General features: G+C 37.4%; 2 protein-coding genes across 2 annotated transcripts in view; both read right to left on the bottom strand.

Moving 5' to 3' along the window:
* The window catches only part of LOC121733170 (receptor-type guanylate cyclase gcy-1), a 46,836-nt gene extending 46,573 nt beyond the window's left edge, over positions 1–263 (bottom strand). Inside the window, exon 1 of the mRNA XM_042123341.1 lies at positions 77–263. Coding sequence (XP_041979275.1) covers positions 77–103 — 27 coding nt within the window. The 5' untranslated portion in view covers positions 104–263. The remainder of the gene's footprint in view (positions 1–76) is intronic.
* A 9,439-nt stretch (positions 264–9,702) lies between these two features.
* On the bottom strand, positions 9,703–20,440 carry LOC121733212 (UDP-glycosyltransferase UGT5-like). The gene is made up of 5 exons (XM_042123394.1): positions 20,363–20,440; positions 19,654–19,897; positions 18,743–19,341; positions 11,653–11,875; positions 9,703–10,215 (listed from the first exon to the last, which is right to left on the bottom strand). Exons 1-5 carry the CDS (start codon positions 20,363–20,365, stop codon positions 9,713–9,715), a joined length of 1,572 nt encoding a protein of 523 aa, XP_041979328.1. The 5' UTR covers positions 20,366–20,440; the 3' UTR covers positions 9,703–9,712.
* Between the last annotated feature and the right edge of the window lie 420 nt (positions 20,441–20,860).

Consider the following 20,860-nt stretch of genomic DNA (forward strand, 5'->3'; position numbering starts at 1 on the left):
AATGTCAATCCAACGGAAAGGGTAGGAAACGCATTGGATCGAACAAGAAAACTGCAACTGCAATTAGTAGAATTACCTGTTCCTCTACATCGGCGACCTCCATTCCGTTGGTGAGGCTGTGCTTCAACGAGACGGTGGTCTGGACGATCAGTGCCAGGATCGGGATGAAAGGCAGCAGCAGCAGCCGCCACAGTTGGCAGCGGCGGCTGCGGCACCAGCGCCGGAACTCGGAGCAGCCCGCACCCTCCTCCTTCAGAGGTTCCGGAGTAACTGCAAAAACATTGTTATAGTCAAAGCTGAACGTTAAAATAGCCGTTCAATCAAACGTCTATAGCTTTTTAATAGAATTTTTAATTCGTTCAAAAAGTTCAATACTACAGCTGATTCACTACAGCTGTTTGATTGAACGGCTATTTTAACACGTTCGCTGCGAAGCAAGGCATTATATTCCTGGTTGATTGCTTTCAGTCTGTGCGCACTGCGCGCTCTAAAATCGTGTCTTTTCGCTCGGTGTAGGCACTGTAACTCGAGAAGTACTACGTGTACGAGAGAGATTATGTTATTATGACGTTTAACGATAAAAAATTGCATTTTTAAACATAGTTCGCACTGAATTAAAATTAAAAAGCTCATACGAATACCAGGCCTTGATTGTAGGTAGCCGCACTGAGCGAGCGAGAGAATGCTTTGTTGACGATAGTGCGCAAGTGTTTTCATTTGTGATATTTACGTTTTAACCACGTGGTAAATATTAAAGTGTTGTGAAATGGCGTCAAATAATATTGTTTCGAGTAGTGCCAAAGTCTTTGATATATTTCCCGTTAGACCTGTTATTAAGCCAAAAAAATCGAAAAGTAGAATGCAGCTTGAGAAAAGCATCAGCACAGCTTTGAATAAATTTTTTTATTATTATATTCATACTAATATTATAAATGCGAATGTTATATTATGTGAAAGTGCACCAGATAGCAAACAATTTTACTGGCAACAGATATTGAGTACTGTACTGTATTATTTAGTCAGATATACGGCAAATGAAACCCAAATAAAATTATGCGAATTCTTCTTCGATTTGATTATAGCCCTCGTAGCACGGGCTGCGCCTAATTTGGGGGACTGACTTTTATTTTAATTTCGTAAATTATTGTTTATGACAGTAAAGATTTTTGTTTTTTTGTATATTAAAATAATCGGCCAAGTGCGAGTTGGACTAGCGCACGAAGGGTTCCGTACTATTATAGAGTAATATTTGGCCAAAAATTGTTTTTTGTATGGGAGCCGCCCTTAATTTTTTATTTTATTATAATATTATTATTTATTATTAAAGTACACATATAATTACTAAGGACTTTGAGAAAAATTCAAGTACCCACCTGTTGCCATCTATATATATAAATGGATTTACAAATGTGTTAGTCGCGCTGAAACTCGAAAACGGCTGGACGGATTGAGCTGATTTTAGTCTTAAAATATTCTTAGAAGTCCAGGGAAGGTTTTAAAGTGACACGAAGTTCACCGGGACAGCTAGTTATTGATATAGAGCTAAAAAGGTGTCAACTGCCTCGGAATCAATTTAGTATTTGTTGTTATAGCTGCAACCGATATACATAATATGTGAAAATTTCAACTCTCTAGCTCTCTTGAGTTACAGCCTGGAGACAGACAGACAGACAGACAGACAAACAGACAAACAGAGAGACAGACATACTGACATACTGACATACAGACAGACAGACGGACAGACAACGAAGTTTTAGTAATAGGGTCCCGCTTTCACCCTTTGGGTACGGAACCCTAAAAATGGCTAAAGTTAAAGAACTTCAGAGATAGAGTAGTAAGTGACACACAACATTGCAAGTTACATTTTGCAACAGCGCTTCAAAATAGATCAATAATTGCAAGCGCAGGGACACAGGTGTTATGTAAGTGGACCGCATTGCACTCGGCGTCTCCCAACGAGCCTCTTCATCATCATTTTTACGACCTCTAAGGGCCTTGCTACACCTAAGGGACTTGATTACCGAGTAGCGAGAGAGTGCTCTCGGCTAAAATGGCCTGTCTGTCTTCTTGAAAGTACTGACTCGCCACTGTCTTGACCCTCTGCTCGGTATGTGTAATCAAACCTTAAAGGTCAACTCAATTCACGTTGTTTTGCTATGCACAACTGTTCAAATATAAAGGCCCCCATACACAAACAGATCGCAGGTCGACCTGGACATATTGCACACACACGGATATGCACAAAACGGGTCCGAATGGATCCAATCGGCCTCTATGATTATAGCGGTGAAATAGATTTTTTTTTCATAGAATAAAATACTAAGAATTTGTTAAAAAATATAACATCCTCCTTTTTTTGGAACTTGGTTAAATGTTTCGTTGGGAGTATTAGGACTAACCTCTAATTTTTCGGAGATCGCGCGCGGAACTATAGCTTCGCTGGGAAATTATAATGGTTGTATTTCCCTTATTCACAAATGTTTCATTTAACCATAGTTTAGTAAGGACATTGGTCAAGTTGAAGATTGATTCAATAATTCCCGCGACTGTTTACGTACAAAATAGGACACAGTAAACCATCGAAACAATCAACAGGTGTGTAATAAACATACATATTATAAATAACGGTCGGTATGTACCGTATTGTGGTACCGTGGCATAATTAAGCCAAATAGAAAAATTACATCTTTGTCACTAACATAGGTATATAAGATTAATGTTAATACGCTAACCGCTATGGACTATGATGGTTTGTAATAAACTTTTTATTTATTTATAATAACCTATATTTAAATGGGTAGTTACATTTTTATTGGCAAACAAAAAGCTACAAGTTAAATTTTCATTCAAATAGTATAACAAACTTAATTTCAAATTTAATTTTAAAACAATATACTATGGTTATAAAAGTACTTTTAACATTTATTTAGGCTCTTAAATGGAACATACATACAAGCAGGCTATATTTTTAGGGTTCCGTAGTTTATTACTATCCCTTTCTGCTGCTTCGGTAAATAACTCTTCGACCAACCGAGCGAGAAAAAAATACCAATTTATTATGAAATAAAACCTACAATAATTTTATTTCTGGAAGGGAAAATTTCACCTCCACTTTATTTATCTAAAGCCTACAATAACTTACCCATAGTGAAGTAACGAAGTTTCGGGAAGCCGGGATAATATTTGGTGAGCAGTTGAGCACCCTCTTCGAGGGTTGGAGAGCGACTGAATCGGCGGGGCTTCCACCCCTAAGGCTGTGCGACAACACTGAAAGTTTTCCAAGACTTTTCCCATCAATTTCAACTTTTTCTTCAACGAATTTACTGTACATTCAAAATCTAATACTTACACTGAAACTTGGTTGCAATGGATTTTATTTGGGGAGATTAACTGTCAGGATGGGGCAACTCCTAAATCGGGAGGCTTACGCCAAAAGAAGAAGAAGAGATTAACTTATATAATCGGCTCTTAACATACAAATGAAACGCACGAATTAATCCATACTTCAATAATACCTATATAATACCTAATATTATAAATCCGTCTGTCTGTCTGTTACCTCTTCACGCCCAAACAACTGAACCGATGTTTCTGAAATTTGGTATAGAGATACTTTGAGTCTTGGAACAGGACAATGGATATATTTTATCTCGGAAAAATGTACGGTTCCCACGTGATAAATGAATTTTGACGCAATGGAGTTGCAGGCGGGCGGTAAACACCTACCGTACGTGAACACCCAATTATACTTATTGGATTTTCATACATTATTATCACAACATTAATGAGTACTTTTATTCGTATTCCTAGTATTTACAAACACAAATCTAAGGTGCCTTACTTGGGATATTAATGACCGAAAATTCCAAAAGAGGTATCAGATAAAGCAGTCACGCGTTTAAGCATTTTGCGTTCGAATGGTCAGTCACATAGGAGGCATTCTGACGCGGTTAGAATATAGGGTCAGAATATAGAGAGTATCTAGGTTTATAATAATACTCCCCACACCGGTTTCGGTGACAGTGGCCAGTTTCATTGAAACCAGGCCAGTTACGCAGGAGTAATTTTATAGTGCCCAAGTGTTGTTTCCAACGCGGGAATCCAACCCACGACCTCCGAGTCAAGAGTCACGCTCTAAACCACTAGACCACGGAGGCGTTGAGATTCTAATAGGTTTATAATATTACACAAAGAAAGCAAAAGTGACCGCTTGAACCTTCGATTTCGTGATAGGTCTATGTCCCTAAGACTCACCATAGGAGTCACACTATGAAAAACTGGAGTCTGGAGTGACTCACACTTTACACAGGATCATTCACGCTCCTTAATAGACATATAAATACAGGACCACTGCGGAGTTCCTCAATCAATATTGATCCTCTACCTAGTCTAGTCATCTTCAGCTCAATTTTTATTTCATAAAATGCAAGCGTCAGTGTATTTAGTGAGCCTCGTCGTGGCATTAGTTGTAATGAGATGCAGTGAGTGTAAACCACTGGGGCAAACAAATCCATTGAACAACAGACCCGAAGAATTAATAGAGAATATAAGTGACAAGGTATTTGAAATGGATAATCTCGATAGCAACAGGAAGCAATACAGGACTAAACGAGAGATTATGGCGGGCAATAAATGTCCCACAGGCCGTGTGAGAAGGGGTCAGTACTGTCTTATTATAAATGGGACGGGTAAAAACGCGCAGAACGCTAGTCAACACAAAAATAAGCGAGCGATCATAACCTAGTGCGTCGGTGTGACCAATTGATCAATTGTGTTGGAGGTATGTATCTATTTACTCGTTACTCGTAGTTTATATTTTATACTCTGTGGTGACACGGCTCATTTTATGAATATTATACAGAACACACAGAAATACACAGTACTTAACTAAAAAAATCATGTTTCATTTTGTACCTACTTCGTTGCTTAAATATTATATTTAAACAAGTTGAACTATAATAATATTACTTACATTATCTTAGGGCCTGTTTCACCACATCCTGATAAGGTGCCGGATAGGCTATCCACAACTTATTTGACAGAGGCTCCATACTCTATCTGTCAAGTTAAGTGGTGGATAGCCTATCCGGCACTTATCAGGAAGTGTTGAAACAGCCCCTAAGAGTTAAAACAATTTTTAGTGAGTTTTTTCTAATAAGTATATAGGGTCAATTTTGGTGCGTATGTGTAACTAGCCAGTAATTTATATTTTGTTTCTCTTTTCAGTTAAAAAATCGTATCGTATGTAAGTGAAACAGCGCTTGCGCTGTGTTTCGCCGAGTGAGTGAGTTTACCGGAGGCCCAATCCCCTAACCCCTACCCTATTCCCTTCCCTACCCTCAACTATTCCCTTCCCTACCCTATTCCCTCTTAAAAGGCCGGCAACGCACTTGCAGCTCTTCTGATGCTGCGAGTGTCCATGGGCGACGGAAGTTGCTTTCCATCAGGTGACCCGTTTGCTCGTTTGCCCCCTTATTTCATAAACAAAAAAAAAAAAAGTACGTGTGCCGTTTGATGAATAATATTGCTCCCCTGCGCCGCACCAACGTGCTACATTCGTACATTCGCCCCACCGAAAACGCAAACCATATAATAAATAATTTAATTGAAATTTAATGTTTTTACTATTTCCTCGATACTAACTATACTATATCCATACTAATATTATAAATGTGAAAGTGTGTCTGTCTGTTACCTCTTCACTTCCAAATCAATGGACCGATTTTGCTAAAATTTGGTATGAGGATGCTTTGAGTCCCGGGAAAGGACATAATATTATGATCCTTTTTATCTCGGAAAAAATGTACGGTTCACATAATATTATGATAAACGAATTTTGGCGCAACGGAGTTGCGGCTGTCATCTAGTTGTTAACTTGTTGTTAACATAATATTATAGAGAGATTTTAAGTACTTAATAAAATCTATCAAAATTAAAAAAACTTTATAAAGTGAAATAAGTGCAAGAAAAGTGTATGATAATTATTGAATTAAACATGAATTTCCACTAGGAAGTTACAGTACATTCAATATCATAATTAAAAATCGGCCAAGTGCAAGTTAGACTCGCGCACGTAGAGACCGTACCACAATAGAGCAACAATAGGCTGAAAATTATGTTTTTTGAATCCAGCCCCCTTAATTATTTAATTTATTTAAATTAAATAATTAATCATTATTGATTATGAAAGTACAAATAGAACTGAGTATTTCGTGAATATTTCAAGCGCCTATGTCTTGCAGTTACTGATATCGAGCAAAAATAGCAAAGAAAATCACGTTTGTTGAATGGGAGCTCCCCTTAAATATTTAATTTATTTTGTTTTTAGTATTTGTTGTTATAGCGGCAACTGAATATATACACAATCTGTGAAAATTTCAGAAGTCTAGCTATAGCGGTTCTTGAGTTACAGCCTGGAGACACACAGACAGACGGACATACATCATCGAAGATATCCAAGTCTTAGTAATAGACAAGACATCGATGTCTTAGTAATAGACAAGACATCGATGTCTTAGTAATAGACAAGACATCGATGTCTTAGTAATAGACAAGACATCGAAATCTTAGTAATAGGGTCCCATTTTTACCCTTTTTTTGTGTAATTATTGATTACTTACTTATTAATTAATTCAATATAAAGATGATTAAATTAATCAAACATTAAACGTTGCCAAATATGGTCATTTTAATGCATCGCGACGTATTTCTTACGTTTCGTAACGAAGATAATAAATAAATAAATAAATAAATAATATTTTCGGACAAGTAGTACGGCGGGTTTTCCAACGATTGCAAGTATAAATTATGCTGCACTGCCGCGGGATTATTAGTTTTGTCGCGATTCTCAATCGAATATCTAGAGCTCAATAATATAATCAAAATCTCGCAAAATATATTTGCACTTCGAAGTCACAGCATTAGTGATATTGACATATTGAATAAAATGATTTATTATTATATTACAGTGAGTGTAAACCGCTAGAATCTCTAATACTTTTTAATTAGAGATTCTTCCAAAAATTGCAAAAATTTAACCTAAAGTGGAAAAATTTGCCACAAAATTACATTCAAATGATTTAATTCGCGGGCAATAAGTCTCATTCAACACGACCAGTTCCCAAACCTGTTGAACGAGGCCCACTGCACTGAGGTCGCCATGACGTCCTGCCGCAGGATATCCTCACATACGTCCACACATACGTCACAATATCGACGATATCGCCGGCTGAGTCACGCCTAAACAATTGTGTGCCTCACCAATCTGCACCGATCATGTATTTCGTAACCATCCAGTATAATACTGCCGCGCAATTTGTAAACGCAGTAAAGAACATGTCAAATGTTTCGAGAAAAACGCGGTCAAAGTTGAAATTTTATTTTTGGTTGCCTGCACTTTGTTACTCAACCATTAGTAAAAATATATATATGGGTTCAAAGAGCGAATTTAGAAGATGAAGTGGATATTAGTTTTCTGCTTTTCGTTTAATGTTTTGTATGTAAAATATCAAAAAAACCGTTTCAGTTATGGCTTCGCTTAGTTTTCACTCGGTACTCGACTACTCATAAATGCAGTAAATGTGTTTCACACACAGAGCAGGTAATGTATATTAATATTATGCATTACATCCCGGGATGTAGTTATAGCTTTAAATTATCTTAATGTATCACACACACAACAGGTACCTAGTGTAATGTATATTTCCCTACATTTCTATGGTATACTTGACTTGACGCACTTTTCAGCTGCTAAGATATAGGCTGTTCTTATTTTTAATGTTGTGTTTTAGCACAATCAGAACGATATGGATTGAAAATATTTGATTGAAAATATAGGCTCTGGGGAACAGACTGCCTGCAGTTCCTGCTGTGAAGTGTTAGCTGTGCTAAGGTGGCAAGTGGCAACACTGTGTGTATCTGTCTATCATACACTTATAATATAATCACAGAAATTTTTGAACATCCTTTGAAGAGAAGAGATATTTATAATATACAGAAATGTATTGAGATGTATTTAGATGTATCAAAATATTAATGTATATTTTCATATAGTTCTGTATCTTAAGATACGAAGATGTAAAAATATACATGTTGTGTGTGGTCTCCTGACGATTTCTATAGAAAGATGTATCGAGATGTATCGTGCATCTTATATATACATCTTTACATTACCTTTACATTTGATACGTGGGAGAGCCATGCTTTGGCACGAATGGGCCGGCTCGACCGGAGAAATATCACGTTCTCACAGAAAACCGGCGTGAAACAGTGCTTGCGCTGTGTTTCGCCGAGTGAGTGAGTTTACTGAAGGCCCAATCCCCTACCCTATTCCCTTCCCTACCCTCCCCTATTCCCTTCCCTTCCTTAAATAGCGAAGCGACCGAACCTATTAAGGGGATGACAGACACGCGAGTAAGTACGCGGACTTATGGCTCGACGACCTTACTCGCCTGTGTGTCACCTAAAGTTCGCATACTTAAAGATTGCCGCGTAAGTTCGCCGTGTTGGAATTTTACTCGTAGCTCGTACGTCTGGCAGCACTGCGAGTCGCGAGCTGCGAGCTGCGAGCCTTCAGGCAGTGTTGCCAACACGACTGATACAAAATTTGCTAAGCTACTGTTAAAATTTACTGTAATTAATGCTAAAAATTTTGCTAACATTTTCCAGTCAAATAAAACGTTTTTTTAATTTTAAATCTTTAATAATCAACAAAATCTCAATTTATTTTATGTTATCAAACAAAATATTAATTTATTGGTGTTCATCGATAGCTGATGCTGCTGATGTACCTACCTACATGTAGACGTAGAAAATTCATTGTCCAAACTATAAATCTCCTTGGTACCATAAAGTTAATATACCTAGCGGAATAGAGCAACAATTTCGAGCTGTCAAACGAAACCGAAATTGGTTTTTATCTGTGTGAAAAATATGTACGTACGTATACACTTAAACTTTTCGATTTAGTTTTTTCTTAATAGTTTTTAAAACGTATTAAGATATTATTCTTAAATAACACAAAGCTTCTTCCGTCGACAACATGGTAACCCAGTGTAGTCGTGTGTCACCGACGCGAGCCGAGTAAGTTCGCGGACTTAAAACCCGCGCGTCTGTCAGGCACTTTAGCCATTCCATAAACTATACCCGGCGAATCGAGGCGGTAGCGGTCATAAAGAAGTATAAGTATAACTCCACGACTAATTCGTAGATAAATCGCAAACTGACATTTTCAAAAGGTCAATCAACTCAAATATTATAAAAATAAAGAGCATTTATTATTATTTATTCCTCGATGTCAATAAATGGTACGGACTACGGTCCTTTCGTGCGAGAGTCTTGAGAGGCTTGGCTGATTTTAATGTGTGACTATTTAAACGCCTTTTATGTTTTTTTTATGTGGTAATTTATCTTTATATATATATATATATATATATATATATATATATATATATATATATATATATATATATATATATATATATATATATATATTTATGAAATAAGGGGGCAAACGAGCAAACGGGTCACCTGATGGAAAGCAACTTCCGTCGCCCATGGACACCCATGGAGGCTAGGGATGGGAAGGGAAGGGATTAGGAGAGGATAGGGAAGGGAATTGGGCCTCCGGTAAATTCATTTTATCTCAACTTTTTAATTTTACCAAGGGGGTTAAACAAAGAAAACCAAAATTAAATCCAATAATAATTCTAACTTAAGTAGCCTTCTGCTTTTTATTTTTCTTAACAGATTTAGGTGATCTCATCAACTTTACTACTTTGGTAATAGCAACAACTATTCCCACCATCGACACTGCTAAAACGACGTAAACGTCTATCATATACAGCGCGATCCAACTTAGCTCCCGGCCGGGGTTCTTCATGTATCCAGCGCCTTGGTTCCGTATCACATACTCCAGCCACCAGATCGCGGTGTCTATTGGCGACATCGGTCGGTCCTTGAACCGTCTGGACAGCTCCTTCATGTTCCGCCTATAGGAGTCGTCGTGGATGACTTCGTTCAGGGTATCTCCTAGCGTCTTCTCGTTGATGTCGTGGTACATCAGCAGCTTGCCTGCTCCGGCTTCCTCTAGCAGCACGATGTTGTAGTACTGGTCGCCGTAGATGGGGACGCCGACCACCGGCACGCCGTAGTATATGACCTCGTGGGTGCCGATCAGACCTCCGTGCGATACGAACACCTTTATGTTCGGGTGCGCTGGAAACAATAATGAGTACATTATTTAATAATAATTAATTATTACAGTAAAGGTAAAGTCAATGGGCCTGACTTTATTAACCTATACTGTTTACCCATATTACTTTACCCATACAGGGCTCATGTCCGGTATGGGCATAGCTACTATAATAAAAGGTCTAAAATGTTCACAAAGACGTTCTAATGTACATTGTACAAAACATTTCACAAGCCGTTTTTTAAGTATCAGCCCAGAGTAAAACCACAGAATAGATAATAGTACAAGTAAAACGTTGTATAACTGCAACGTTGGTATACACGGTATTTTTTTTTATAAGAGGGATGATATACCCTCAGAGCAATAGATTCATAGGCTCAAGCCAGACCTACGGTGTTTGGTTGACTTTAAACCCAGCCGACAGAATACGTCTGGTAATTAGTATGCTGGCTTGACATTAACGCCATCTGCCTATGGATCAATTCCTCTGATAGCAAAACCCAGAAGATCACATTCATAATATTATTAGTCAGTACCATGAATTTTCTTTACCAAACCCAATTTAATTGGATCCAGTCCGGATCTTATCAAATCACAATATACCCTCCTTACAATAGAACTCCCGAATTGGGCACAGTAACAGATTTCAGATAACTTGACGTAACAAAACAATATTACAATATCATGAATATCATGTAACACGTGCGTAAAACTGTAGTATTGTCTGTAAGCGAGTGTCATTTCAAGGACACTACTGAGTTTCTCTTGGTTATTATTGTTTGTTATGGGAAATAGCAAGTAGTGGGCGGTAACTACTGTTAAGTTACTTACAATGCTTTGATGGCATGGCTGTTATTATAGTTACTGACATAGCCCATAGAATGAGTAGGCTGGTCATGTCTGCGGAGGAAGAGACGATGGAGCAGATAAGTGGGCAAGCCATACACGTAAGGGTGTACCCGACAGGTTTGCCTGAACAAGTCAGTCAGTTTAGGTAAACCGGAGCGTGTATGTTACTGAAATGTGCAGGTTGTGCCTCAACTTTGCATGACAGGCGTAACTGCACAGGCAAACCCTTGTGTTGAAGGCTTGCTTTAGAAATCACGTAGCGTGTGGCGCAAGTCGATCAACGGGCTGACGTTTATGTAAAAGGCGGCTAGCAGCGGATGGAGGACAACTAGCCAATTTTAGAATGATTTTTGGACGCTTTTCGGGTGTAGGTATCCCGAGCAGTAGACAGCTATGATGAGGGTCTGCCTTTTACGGTTTACCCTTTGCCTTTTACGTCCTAACCGCCGACTCGATTTTATTGAAATTTAGTATGGCGGTACTTTGAGTCCCGGGAAAGGACATAAATAAAACAAGGGGGTCGTCTCATCTTGTACAAAATGAAGGAGTAGCAAGGATACTATTTGGTGGCTTAATTTCTTACTTTACGCCTAAAATATAAATAATTTTACCCAAAATATCTTTCTGTGGCAGCCACTTCCTAATAACGACGTTTTCTGGTTTATTCTCCAAGTTATCATCTTCCCATTTCCACAGCACCGTCTGTTTCAAGTTCTTGAATATTTTGAGGAAAGTGTTTTTCTTCTCGATCGGTAGTTCTGAACTTTTGACGTTCGACCCAAAGTTTACGTATATGAAGCCATGATTTGATTCGTCCAAAATTTTCTTTAGATCCTGTAAAGTGATACGGTAACATTAAAAGATGGATATATCTTTTGGTACTGAATTTGCAGGTATAGTTTAGTAAGCTTCGCTTATATTTTTCATTCTCAAATAGTTACACTATGTTGAAAAAATTACAACTTGGCCAAATTGGTTTGCAATTGCATTACGTTTATTATTTATACTTGACTATTATAAATAATCAAACGAACTTACCAAGTGAAGTTCGATCATTATTATATGAGTCGCTTCATTCGAAGATATATAATTAACCAAAAGTAGTGCTTTGCATCCCGCTAGGCAATACGCGTTTTTTTTTCTTTAGAGTATGTGGGTACTCGACAAAAATATCTCGTCTGGTCACTCGCTCGTCAGCGCCCTCATTATGTTTAGATAGAGATAATGCAAAAATCTTTCTTTCTTTCTTTGCGTACTGCAGCAAACATAGTTTCGTGCAGACTGGGTGGGAGGGATTATATCTTCGAATGAAGCGACTCATATAACAATGATCGAACTTCACTTGGTAAGTTCGTTTGGTCATTTATTATATTTCTTCGCTTCATTCTTCGATATATAATTAACCAAAAGTAGATTTTCAGAGTAACGAAAAAAAATTTTTTTTTTTTATGAAAGAAGGGGGCAAACGAGCAAACGGGTCACCTGATGGAAAGCAACTTCCGTCGCCCATGGACACTCGCAGCATCAGAAGAGCCGCAGGTGCGTTGCCGTTGCTTAAACAAAACTTAAGAGACCTCTATGGTTTGTGATTCAAATGATAACATACTGGGATCATGGTGATATATTATAATATATCTGATTCAGCGAAACTTTGTTCGTCGATAAAATTATGGCTAAGGAAAATAGCGAAAGTATTGGAGTCGCTAGTCCTGCCTGTCGACTGTCGTCTTACTAATGGTGTCGAGTCTCAGTGCCCGTGTCGACGCTCGTATCGACGCCGCGCCGCTCTCGCACAGCACGGTCTGCTTTATCCAGCGGCTAACCAACTGGGAAGTGGCTGTTCTGTGCAGAGCGTTAAACGTTAGCAATAATATCCCGTACTGTATCCTATTTAATATAATCTTGAATAATCTTGAAAATTTTTGGAACTAACTTAATTTGAACAAATTTACGCATTTTCACCCCCTTATAACTCATTTTCCGGTTAAAAAGTAGCCCATGTCCTTTCGCAGGCTTTAGACTATCCGTGTACAAAATTTTATTACAATCGGTTCAGTAGTTTTGACGTGAAAGCGAGACAGACAGACAGACAGACAGATAGAGATACTTTCGCATTTATAATATTAGTATAGATTGCATATTTTATTTAGTATTAAAAATTTTAATCGCTGAAAAACCAGTTGCATTCCGCGGCGGGAGTCAGGAATCAGGATATGAAGGTGTCAAAACACCTATCAGTTGAGCTAGCTCACGAATAGTACACTGATTTAACTGTTCTATATTATTCCGTTTTAATAGGCATATGTTATTATGTAATATATTTAATATATAAAATTCTCCTGTCACGGTGTGCGTGGTTGAACCCTTTTGAAACGGCTCGACCGATTTTCGTGAATCTTAGCGAGCATATCGGCTAGGGTTGAGAATCGGACAACATCCACTCTTTATATTATTGGTAAGTGTATTAATTTGTTGAATAATAAATAATTGTAAATTGTTACAACTCGAGACTGACGGCGACCATTGTTTGTGTGACGGGATAGCAATCATGGACTATGCCATGGTGGCATAGGTACTTATTTAGTCACTTCAATAAAATAATAATATGGGCGAAATACTTTATATGGCAAAACAACATTTGCCGGGACAGCTAGTTATATTATATTATTATATATTATAGACGTTAAGACTTAAATATTTACATATTTGTTGTGGATTTAATACACCCATTGCACTATTAACAATCAAACGTAAACAAAAAAGGGACGCCTAACGCTGAAGAATTGTCGCCTAGAACACTAATATAATAATTGTTAAAGCGTGGTAAGTCTAGTAGTGATAAAGCATACGCTTAGTTTGGTTTCCCTTTTTATATTTTTTGTCAAAAAAATATATTAGCGCATCATATAGTCTGTACGTCAAGACTTAAGGCTCTTAAAATTTTGTAAATTCGAAAAATCTTTCGATGGATTAGTGAGTTAATAGGAACTAAGAAGTAGGCTTTTAAATCTGTTTTTGCTAGATATCCACTTTTGGGTATTGGCTTTAAAGCTGTACGGTAATTTTCCAAATTAATATGTAATTTCGAAATAAACTTACGAAGTGGTTTCAAATTTAAAATAATTCAAAAATAGTATTTAAAATATAAGTAATACAATATTTTCCGCCGCTTTGTTTGGGGAAAAGAAAATCTTTGAAATAAGGTAACCTTCGGTGGGGGTACACGAAGATATAGTTTTAAATTCTAATAATTTATTGATGTCATGATGTATAATATATTAAGCTAGTGGTCCCCAATCTGTTTTTGTTTTTGGAACGAAGTTCCCTAATTTATTTATTTTTTCTCATGTCGGCCGCAAACATTTTTGGTCTTGATGTCGCGGGCCGCAACAAATATTTTTAGGTTTAAGACCCAGTTTCATCATTCAACATTGCTTATGTTAAATAAATAACGGCTTGTTAAATCAGTTAACGGCCTGTTAGAGCTATCGAGCGTTCCACCATACGCTAATGTCATGTCAAAACGCCTAAAACGGTGTTAAATTTTAATTCCTGCTGGGGAGGTCCGTTAAATATATAACAGGCCGTTATAATAGTCAAAACAGCAACTTTTTAAAGACAATACCCAATATCAATAAAAGAATCTGTTTTGACTTTTGAGTGTTGCCGCCATGTTTCGCCACATCCTTACATATTATTTATTATTTTTCATGTTATATGCATAATTATTTATTTTCATTTTGTCGAAAATTCAGCCCTCGGATTTTCCTTGACATTGCAAATACACTGACTTGTATCAAAATTACCAAGCCGAAATAAGTAAATAAAAGTTTGTATCATGATTCATGTTTTCAGCTTTGACAGATCATAATTATTAACCTGGTAAATTAAAAAGAACTATTGTAGTGTAACAAATGTATGCGATCAGTGATATTTTAATTTGGTCGCATTATCTACCAGATGAAGTATTATACGAATAAGGTGAAAATGACACATTGCAGCCAACATGTCGTATTAAACTTGTACATTGCAATTTCGTCGCCTTATAACAAGAACGAACGAATTGAATGTTATTCACTCGTTGTTCACTTAACGTTGCATTTACTAATCCGCTGTTAAATTTTTACTGTGGGACATAAGTATTTTAACAGTCTGTTTAATTTTCCAAGGTCCGTTAAGTAATGCCTTGTTAGGATTTAACAAACAGAGGTTGGTGAAATTGGGTCTAAAAATAACGTTTTTCAAAATTAACGATTTACAAGTGAAAGACTTTCACGTTGACTTTGATTTTTCCGGTGGGCGTGAATTTCAAAATGGTTTAACATCACGCGGGCTACAAATAAAGTCCCGGTGCGGCGGCCCGCATGCAGCCCGCGGGCTGCGGGTTGGGGATAGCTGTATTAAGCCCACAATAATCATAATAGTGACATCTGTAAAACATATATATAAAAATAACTGTCAGCACTACTGCTGCGGTGTTGAGCTTTTAGTCGACTCAACGCTTTTCGAACTCGAAGGTTTTGTAGCGGTACATTACTAGCGGCGCCAGCCGACGGTCACCAGCTCTCCCTTGACGGGTAGCGGGAAGGGTTTGCCAGAGCCCAAAAGATACCCGATTGATGGGATGTTCTAGTATGTCTCTGAGAACAAATACTGGAATTATCCAGCGAAACCATAATAATCTCGGTCTGATATTGAGACAAGACTTATCGAGTCTGAGTGTTATAGGTTTCCGTTACGAAGTTGTCTTGTCTGATAATATATTATCTGATAGGTCTGATAATAATTAATATCGAGATAAGTCAGATACTGTTGATAAGTCTGATAATATCGAGACTTTGTCAGGTGAAATCTATTTAATGATATTATTAATAATCGATCGAAATGGAATCGATCTGCAACACTTATTATCAGGAATATTTTATAAGCAGTAGCTTATCTTAATTGTTTTTGGGGTCATTTAAAACCATAATCTGGCGAATCCAACGAGGGTTCACCTAATGTCAGTAGGAGCCCTGGATCTATCCGGATCTGGTCCGGTTCTATCGGTGTCGGTACTCCGAATCCACCTGGTTTAGGAGTGGGAAAGCTTAGGGTTAATTCATAACCTGATCGACCCGTATATCGGTCACTTCTAGTTATATTTCCCCGATTGTCTGGTCTTAGTGACCTCAAAAAAATAAATATTGGGGTAGCTTAATTGCTTGTTATAATCGACTTATTTGTCGATAAAATATGTTACAAAAAATATTGAGGGTAGTAACTATCACGTTACGTAGATATTAAGTAAGTTTCGTTATACACTCGCGGTGTATCCCGAGTCCCAACATTGGTGCAAAACTTATTTAATAATAATAATTATATACCGGCAGACATAATAAATAATAATCGTAGTTCTATATTTAGAACAAAAGGATCGCGCGGGATGCGCATTGTTTGTTAACTGATGAGACTCGCAGTCAATCTAGTTATTAGCTCAAAATAGCTGTTCTCTATAAAACGGCAAAGATATGTAGTTCTATTTATAAAACTAAGAGCGCGGGAAAACGCGCGGTAGTTGCTAATTTTTATTTTTAAACATTGTCGGAGACTCGTAGTCAATCCATACATTATGTGGATTTAAAAAATATCAATATATTTTAAATTTAAATAGTAATTAACTCTCAGTTAACCCTCGTAAACCAGCCAACATATTATACTTCTATTTTTAGGTAAAACATCGTCAGAGATCCGCAGTCAATTCCGATGCATAAGGATCGTGTTTAGAGACTTGCGGTCAATCCACACATTATGGTGGTTTATAAAATAACTCGCTGTTAACCCTCAAACCAGCCAACGCATAGTTCTATTTATAGAACAGATAAAACATCGTCAGAGACTCCCAGTCAATTCCGATGCATATAAATTGTGTTTAGAGACCCGCAGTCAATCCACACATTATGGCAGTTTATAAAATAACTTAATATAATTAAACACTTGCAGTAATTTACTTGCAGTTATTTACCCCAATCGGGCAAACATATAGTTCTATTTATAGAATAGGTAAAACATCGTCAGAGATCCGCAATCAATTCCGATGCATATAGAATATAGATTGTGTAAAAGGACTAGCGGTCCAAACACACTGTACTTATTGACTCACAGTCGCAGTACGTGCCGGTTAATAAAATGATTGCAGTAATCACCTGCAGTTGTTACCCCCAATCCGGAAAACATATAGTTCTATAATTCTATTTATAGAACAGATAAAGCATACATAATATTATATATTGTGATAAAGACTCGCAGTCCAAACACATTGTACGTTTAATTGACTCGCGGTCGTAGTACATGCCGGTTAGTATTGAATATAATTGGCTCGTCTAGGCCTCGGTAGTGCCTGCCGTTTATTTAAGTATTTAATAGTACTTACATGTATTTTCTTGTTACATGATAAAATAACACTGACTTTAGTTACTTATAACACTGACTCAATCATCTTAATAATAATAACCAATTTTCTTCTGAGCGCTGTCCTTTAGCATGGTTACTTAGTAAACGTGTTCGCGTTGCCTCGCGTTAACAAAGAATGAGGGCGCTGACGAGCGAGTGACCAGACGAGATATTTTTGTCGAGTACCCACATACTCTAAAGAAAAAAAATGCGTATTGCCTAGCGGGATGCAAAGCACTACTTTTGGTTAATTGTACATATATCGAAGAATGAAGCGAAGAAATATAATTGAAGTAAGCATACTCAAAATCTTTGTAGGTAGAAATATTATATAATTTGGTAGCACCTATTACTAGTTTTTTATATGTTTAGATTAAAATGATTTTAAACTGAGTAGGTATATGACCTAATAAATTATTATAGTAGAATTAGATAAGCTAACATTAAGTGTTGCTTCTTTTATCAATGCGCAAACACAAAAGAATATAATTTAATAAGATATTATTAATTACGCAACCTGTATCCTAGTATAATGAAAGGAAAATTCAATTTACGGCCTGTATCAAGATTTGTGATAAAAGCACCTTCTCAAGGATTTACCAATGATTGAATTCGTACATGCAAAAAATAAACACCCCACCAAAATAATTGGCTAGTGCGAGTCAGACTCGCACTGGCCAGAGAGAAAATTAGGCCAAAAATTGTGTTTATTGTAGTATGGGAGCCACCTTAATTTTTTATTTTAATATTTTTATTATTAAAAATTAAAGTACACATATTATAACTAAGGACTTTGTGAAAAAATCAAGTAAGTAACTACCTGTTGCCATTATTGATATAGAACAAAAAGGCCAAAAAAATCACGTTTGTTGTATGGGAAAAATATTTATTAAATATTTATTTTATTTTGTTTTTTGTATTTATTGTTATAGCGGCAACAGATATACCTACTGTTACAATTTCAACTCTCTAGCTATTACCGTTCTTGAGTTACAGCCTGGAGAGTGGAGACACAGACGGACAGACGTATAGACTACGAAGTCCTAGTAATAGGGTCCCGTTTTTACCCTTTGGGTACGGAACCCTAAAAAAAGATCCACTCTGTAATACACACTTTGTAGTATGTTTTGTCGTTATATGTTAGGCGACTTTTCTAACGACAAAATATCGTATATTTTGTCCTTATTTAATACGCTACTATAAGGTCTTCTACAGTGTGGCGATTTTTGTTAATATCGAGAATATCATAATTACAAAATGAGAACTTACCGGAGATATACCCGACAATGATTGGTTTGTCACGTGAATGCCACCAATCTCGACAATATTCGGCAAGTAGGCTGCCGTCGTGTCGTAGCTGAAGTGCGAGTTGATCAGCAAAAGCGAAGTGTTCCTCTGTATATCGTACAGGCTGGGCGCTTCCGACAGCTCGGGAAAGTATTTCTTCACCAGCGCCTCCTGTTTCGGCAGAAAAGAGTACTTCCAATCCAGATAGTCGCGCACGACGTGGTACATGTTGTACAGCCTGCCCGTGAAGCTGGAGGGATGACGGATCTGCAGATGCTCCCCGATGATGGTCGCCAGCTGCAGCGGATTGCCCACCAGCAGGTTATGTCTCATGCAGTTCCCGATGGTCGTCACCAGCGCCAAGGGAGCGTTGTACTTGTAGGCGAGTACGTTGAGAGCCTCCTGGTAAAACTGCTCCGATATCACCAGATCGAATTTGTTGTCTTGTTTCAGAAACTCCTGGACGGGCTTGGACTTTAGCGCCACCTCAGTCATGGCTAGACCGCCGGTCCAGAGGATCTTGTCCTGGAATTCGGAGGCCGTCATGTCGGCCATCGTAAAAATGTTTGGTTTCTCGGTTCCTGTAAAAACACATGGCAATTGAGATACCGATATTACCGCTCAAGAAAACTTTTCTTCTAGTCAATAATATTATAAGCTTTTGTTGATGCCATTTATTAATATTATGTATTACATTTAATATTACTGGATTTGCTGGACTGCTTACTAGATGCTTTGGGTACATTGATTATCAAAATATGCCGGTATCTATATAGACTCCTGCCATTATGACAGTTAGTCATAGTACGAGTAGCAGGAGCTACTTCTTCCACCAAGCTAGGAAGGAGAATATTGTAAAAATCGATAAAAGTCCTTATCAAATAACCACTCACCCAGAACATCCCATATTTCTGGACTGTCCGCCATCACCTGGTGGTAGTTTGGCGGCGGATTCTTTTCTGCGATGGCAGTGATGACGGTGACATTGTGACCTCTCCTCGCCAGCTCCAGGCCAATGGGGCTCAGGGATATGTAGTGAGATTTCGCAGAGAACGGAATGACGAAGAGTATGTTAGCGGATTCGACGCACGCCGCCATGCATACTAAGAAGCATCCCCACCTTACCACGTCCTGCAACTTAAATTGACGGCCATAACAATACTTGCGCTGTCAGCTGTATTATAATATATTATACTTTTAAATTATCTAATTAAGTATCCTCAATTAAAATTAGCAAAATAACACACCGTACAATAATATACATTATAGTTTGAGGACAATGTACGTATATAAATAGATAATAATTTCATTGCGTAGTGCCTTTGTAAACCGATTTTGTTTAAGTGTTGGTGTTATTAGGTAGATGTTGCAAGTCTCGGATGAGAAAATACTGGGATACTTTTTTACGAAACTCACGGACATTTTCTCACTAATAAAAGAGCCCATGTACTTTGTCACCGTGGTCTCCTCTACGTGCACTAAAAATCCAGTAGTTCGTGAAACATTCATGTTCAAACAAACAAACTCTTCAGCATTTCAATATAAAAAAAGTAATTATAGATTACTATTTAAATGAGGCCTACAATGAGGCACAAGACTTACCATTTTAATTATTTAAATCCGTTCTTCTTAATTTGAAAGTGTAATTAAAAAACAAAACAACAACGTGCGTATCCTTCACCGTCCAACGGGCAACTGTCTGCCTGTCAGATAGTGATTATATTATATTCTCTTTGGTCCGTCAAACTATATCAACAGTATACATAGTAATCAGATAACACAGGTCATTTACTCCACAACAGTTATCTGGTAGATATCTGTAATATTATTAGTTGTTACATAAACCAAAATGGGACACCACTTTTATGAATGTTTAATTGTAATATTATGAAACAAAATTATTATGAATTAATTTTGGCATAGTAATAATAATTATTATTATGGTACGAACAATATACGAAATATACGAATACGAACCATTGCGAATGCGAGTTTCTTACGCCGGTTTTTCTCGCCGGGCTAGTTCCCAAACCGGTGGTAGGCATCGTAGTACCCCTGTAGCTCCACCATGAGTAGCTATAGTATTTGTCGATACTCGAT

Source organism: Aricia agestis, chromosome 13, assembly GCF_905147365.1.
Source record: "Aricia agestis chromosome 13, ilAriAges1.1, whole genome shotgun sequence".
NCBI lineage: Eukaryota > Metazoa > Arthropoda > Insecta > Lepidoptera > Lycaenidae > Aricia > Aricia agestis.

Bases quoted from the DNA above. Each gene is read 5' to 3' on its own strand.
- LOC121733212 (XM_042123394.1), bottom strand. The intron at 19,342-19,653 runs GTGAGTGGTTAT...GTGTTTTTACAG, and splicing joins AGAAATATGGGATGTTCTGG to GAACCGAGAAACCAAACATT. The intron at 11,876-18,742 runs GTAAGTTCTCAT...ATCACTTTACAG, and splicing joins CATTGTCGGGTATATCTCCG to GATCTAAAGAAAATTTTGGA.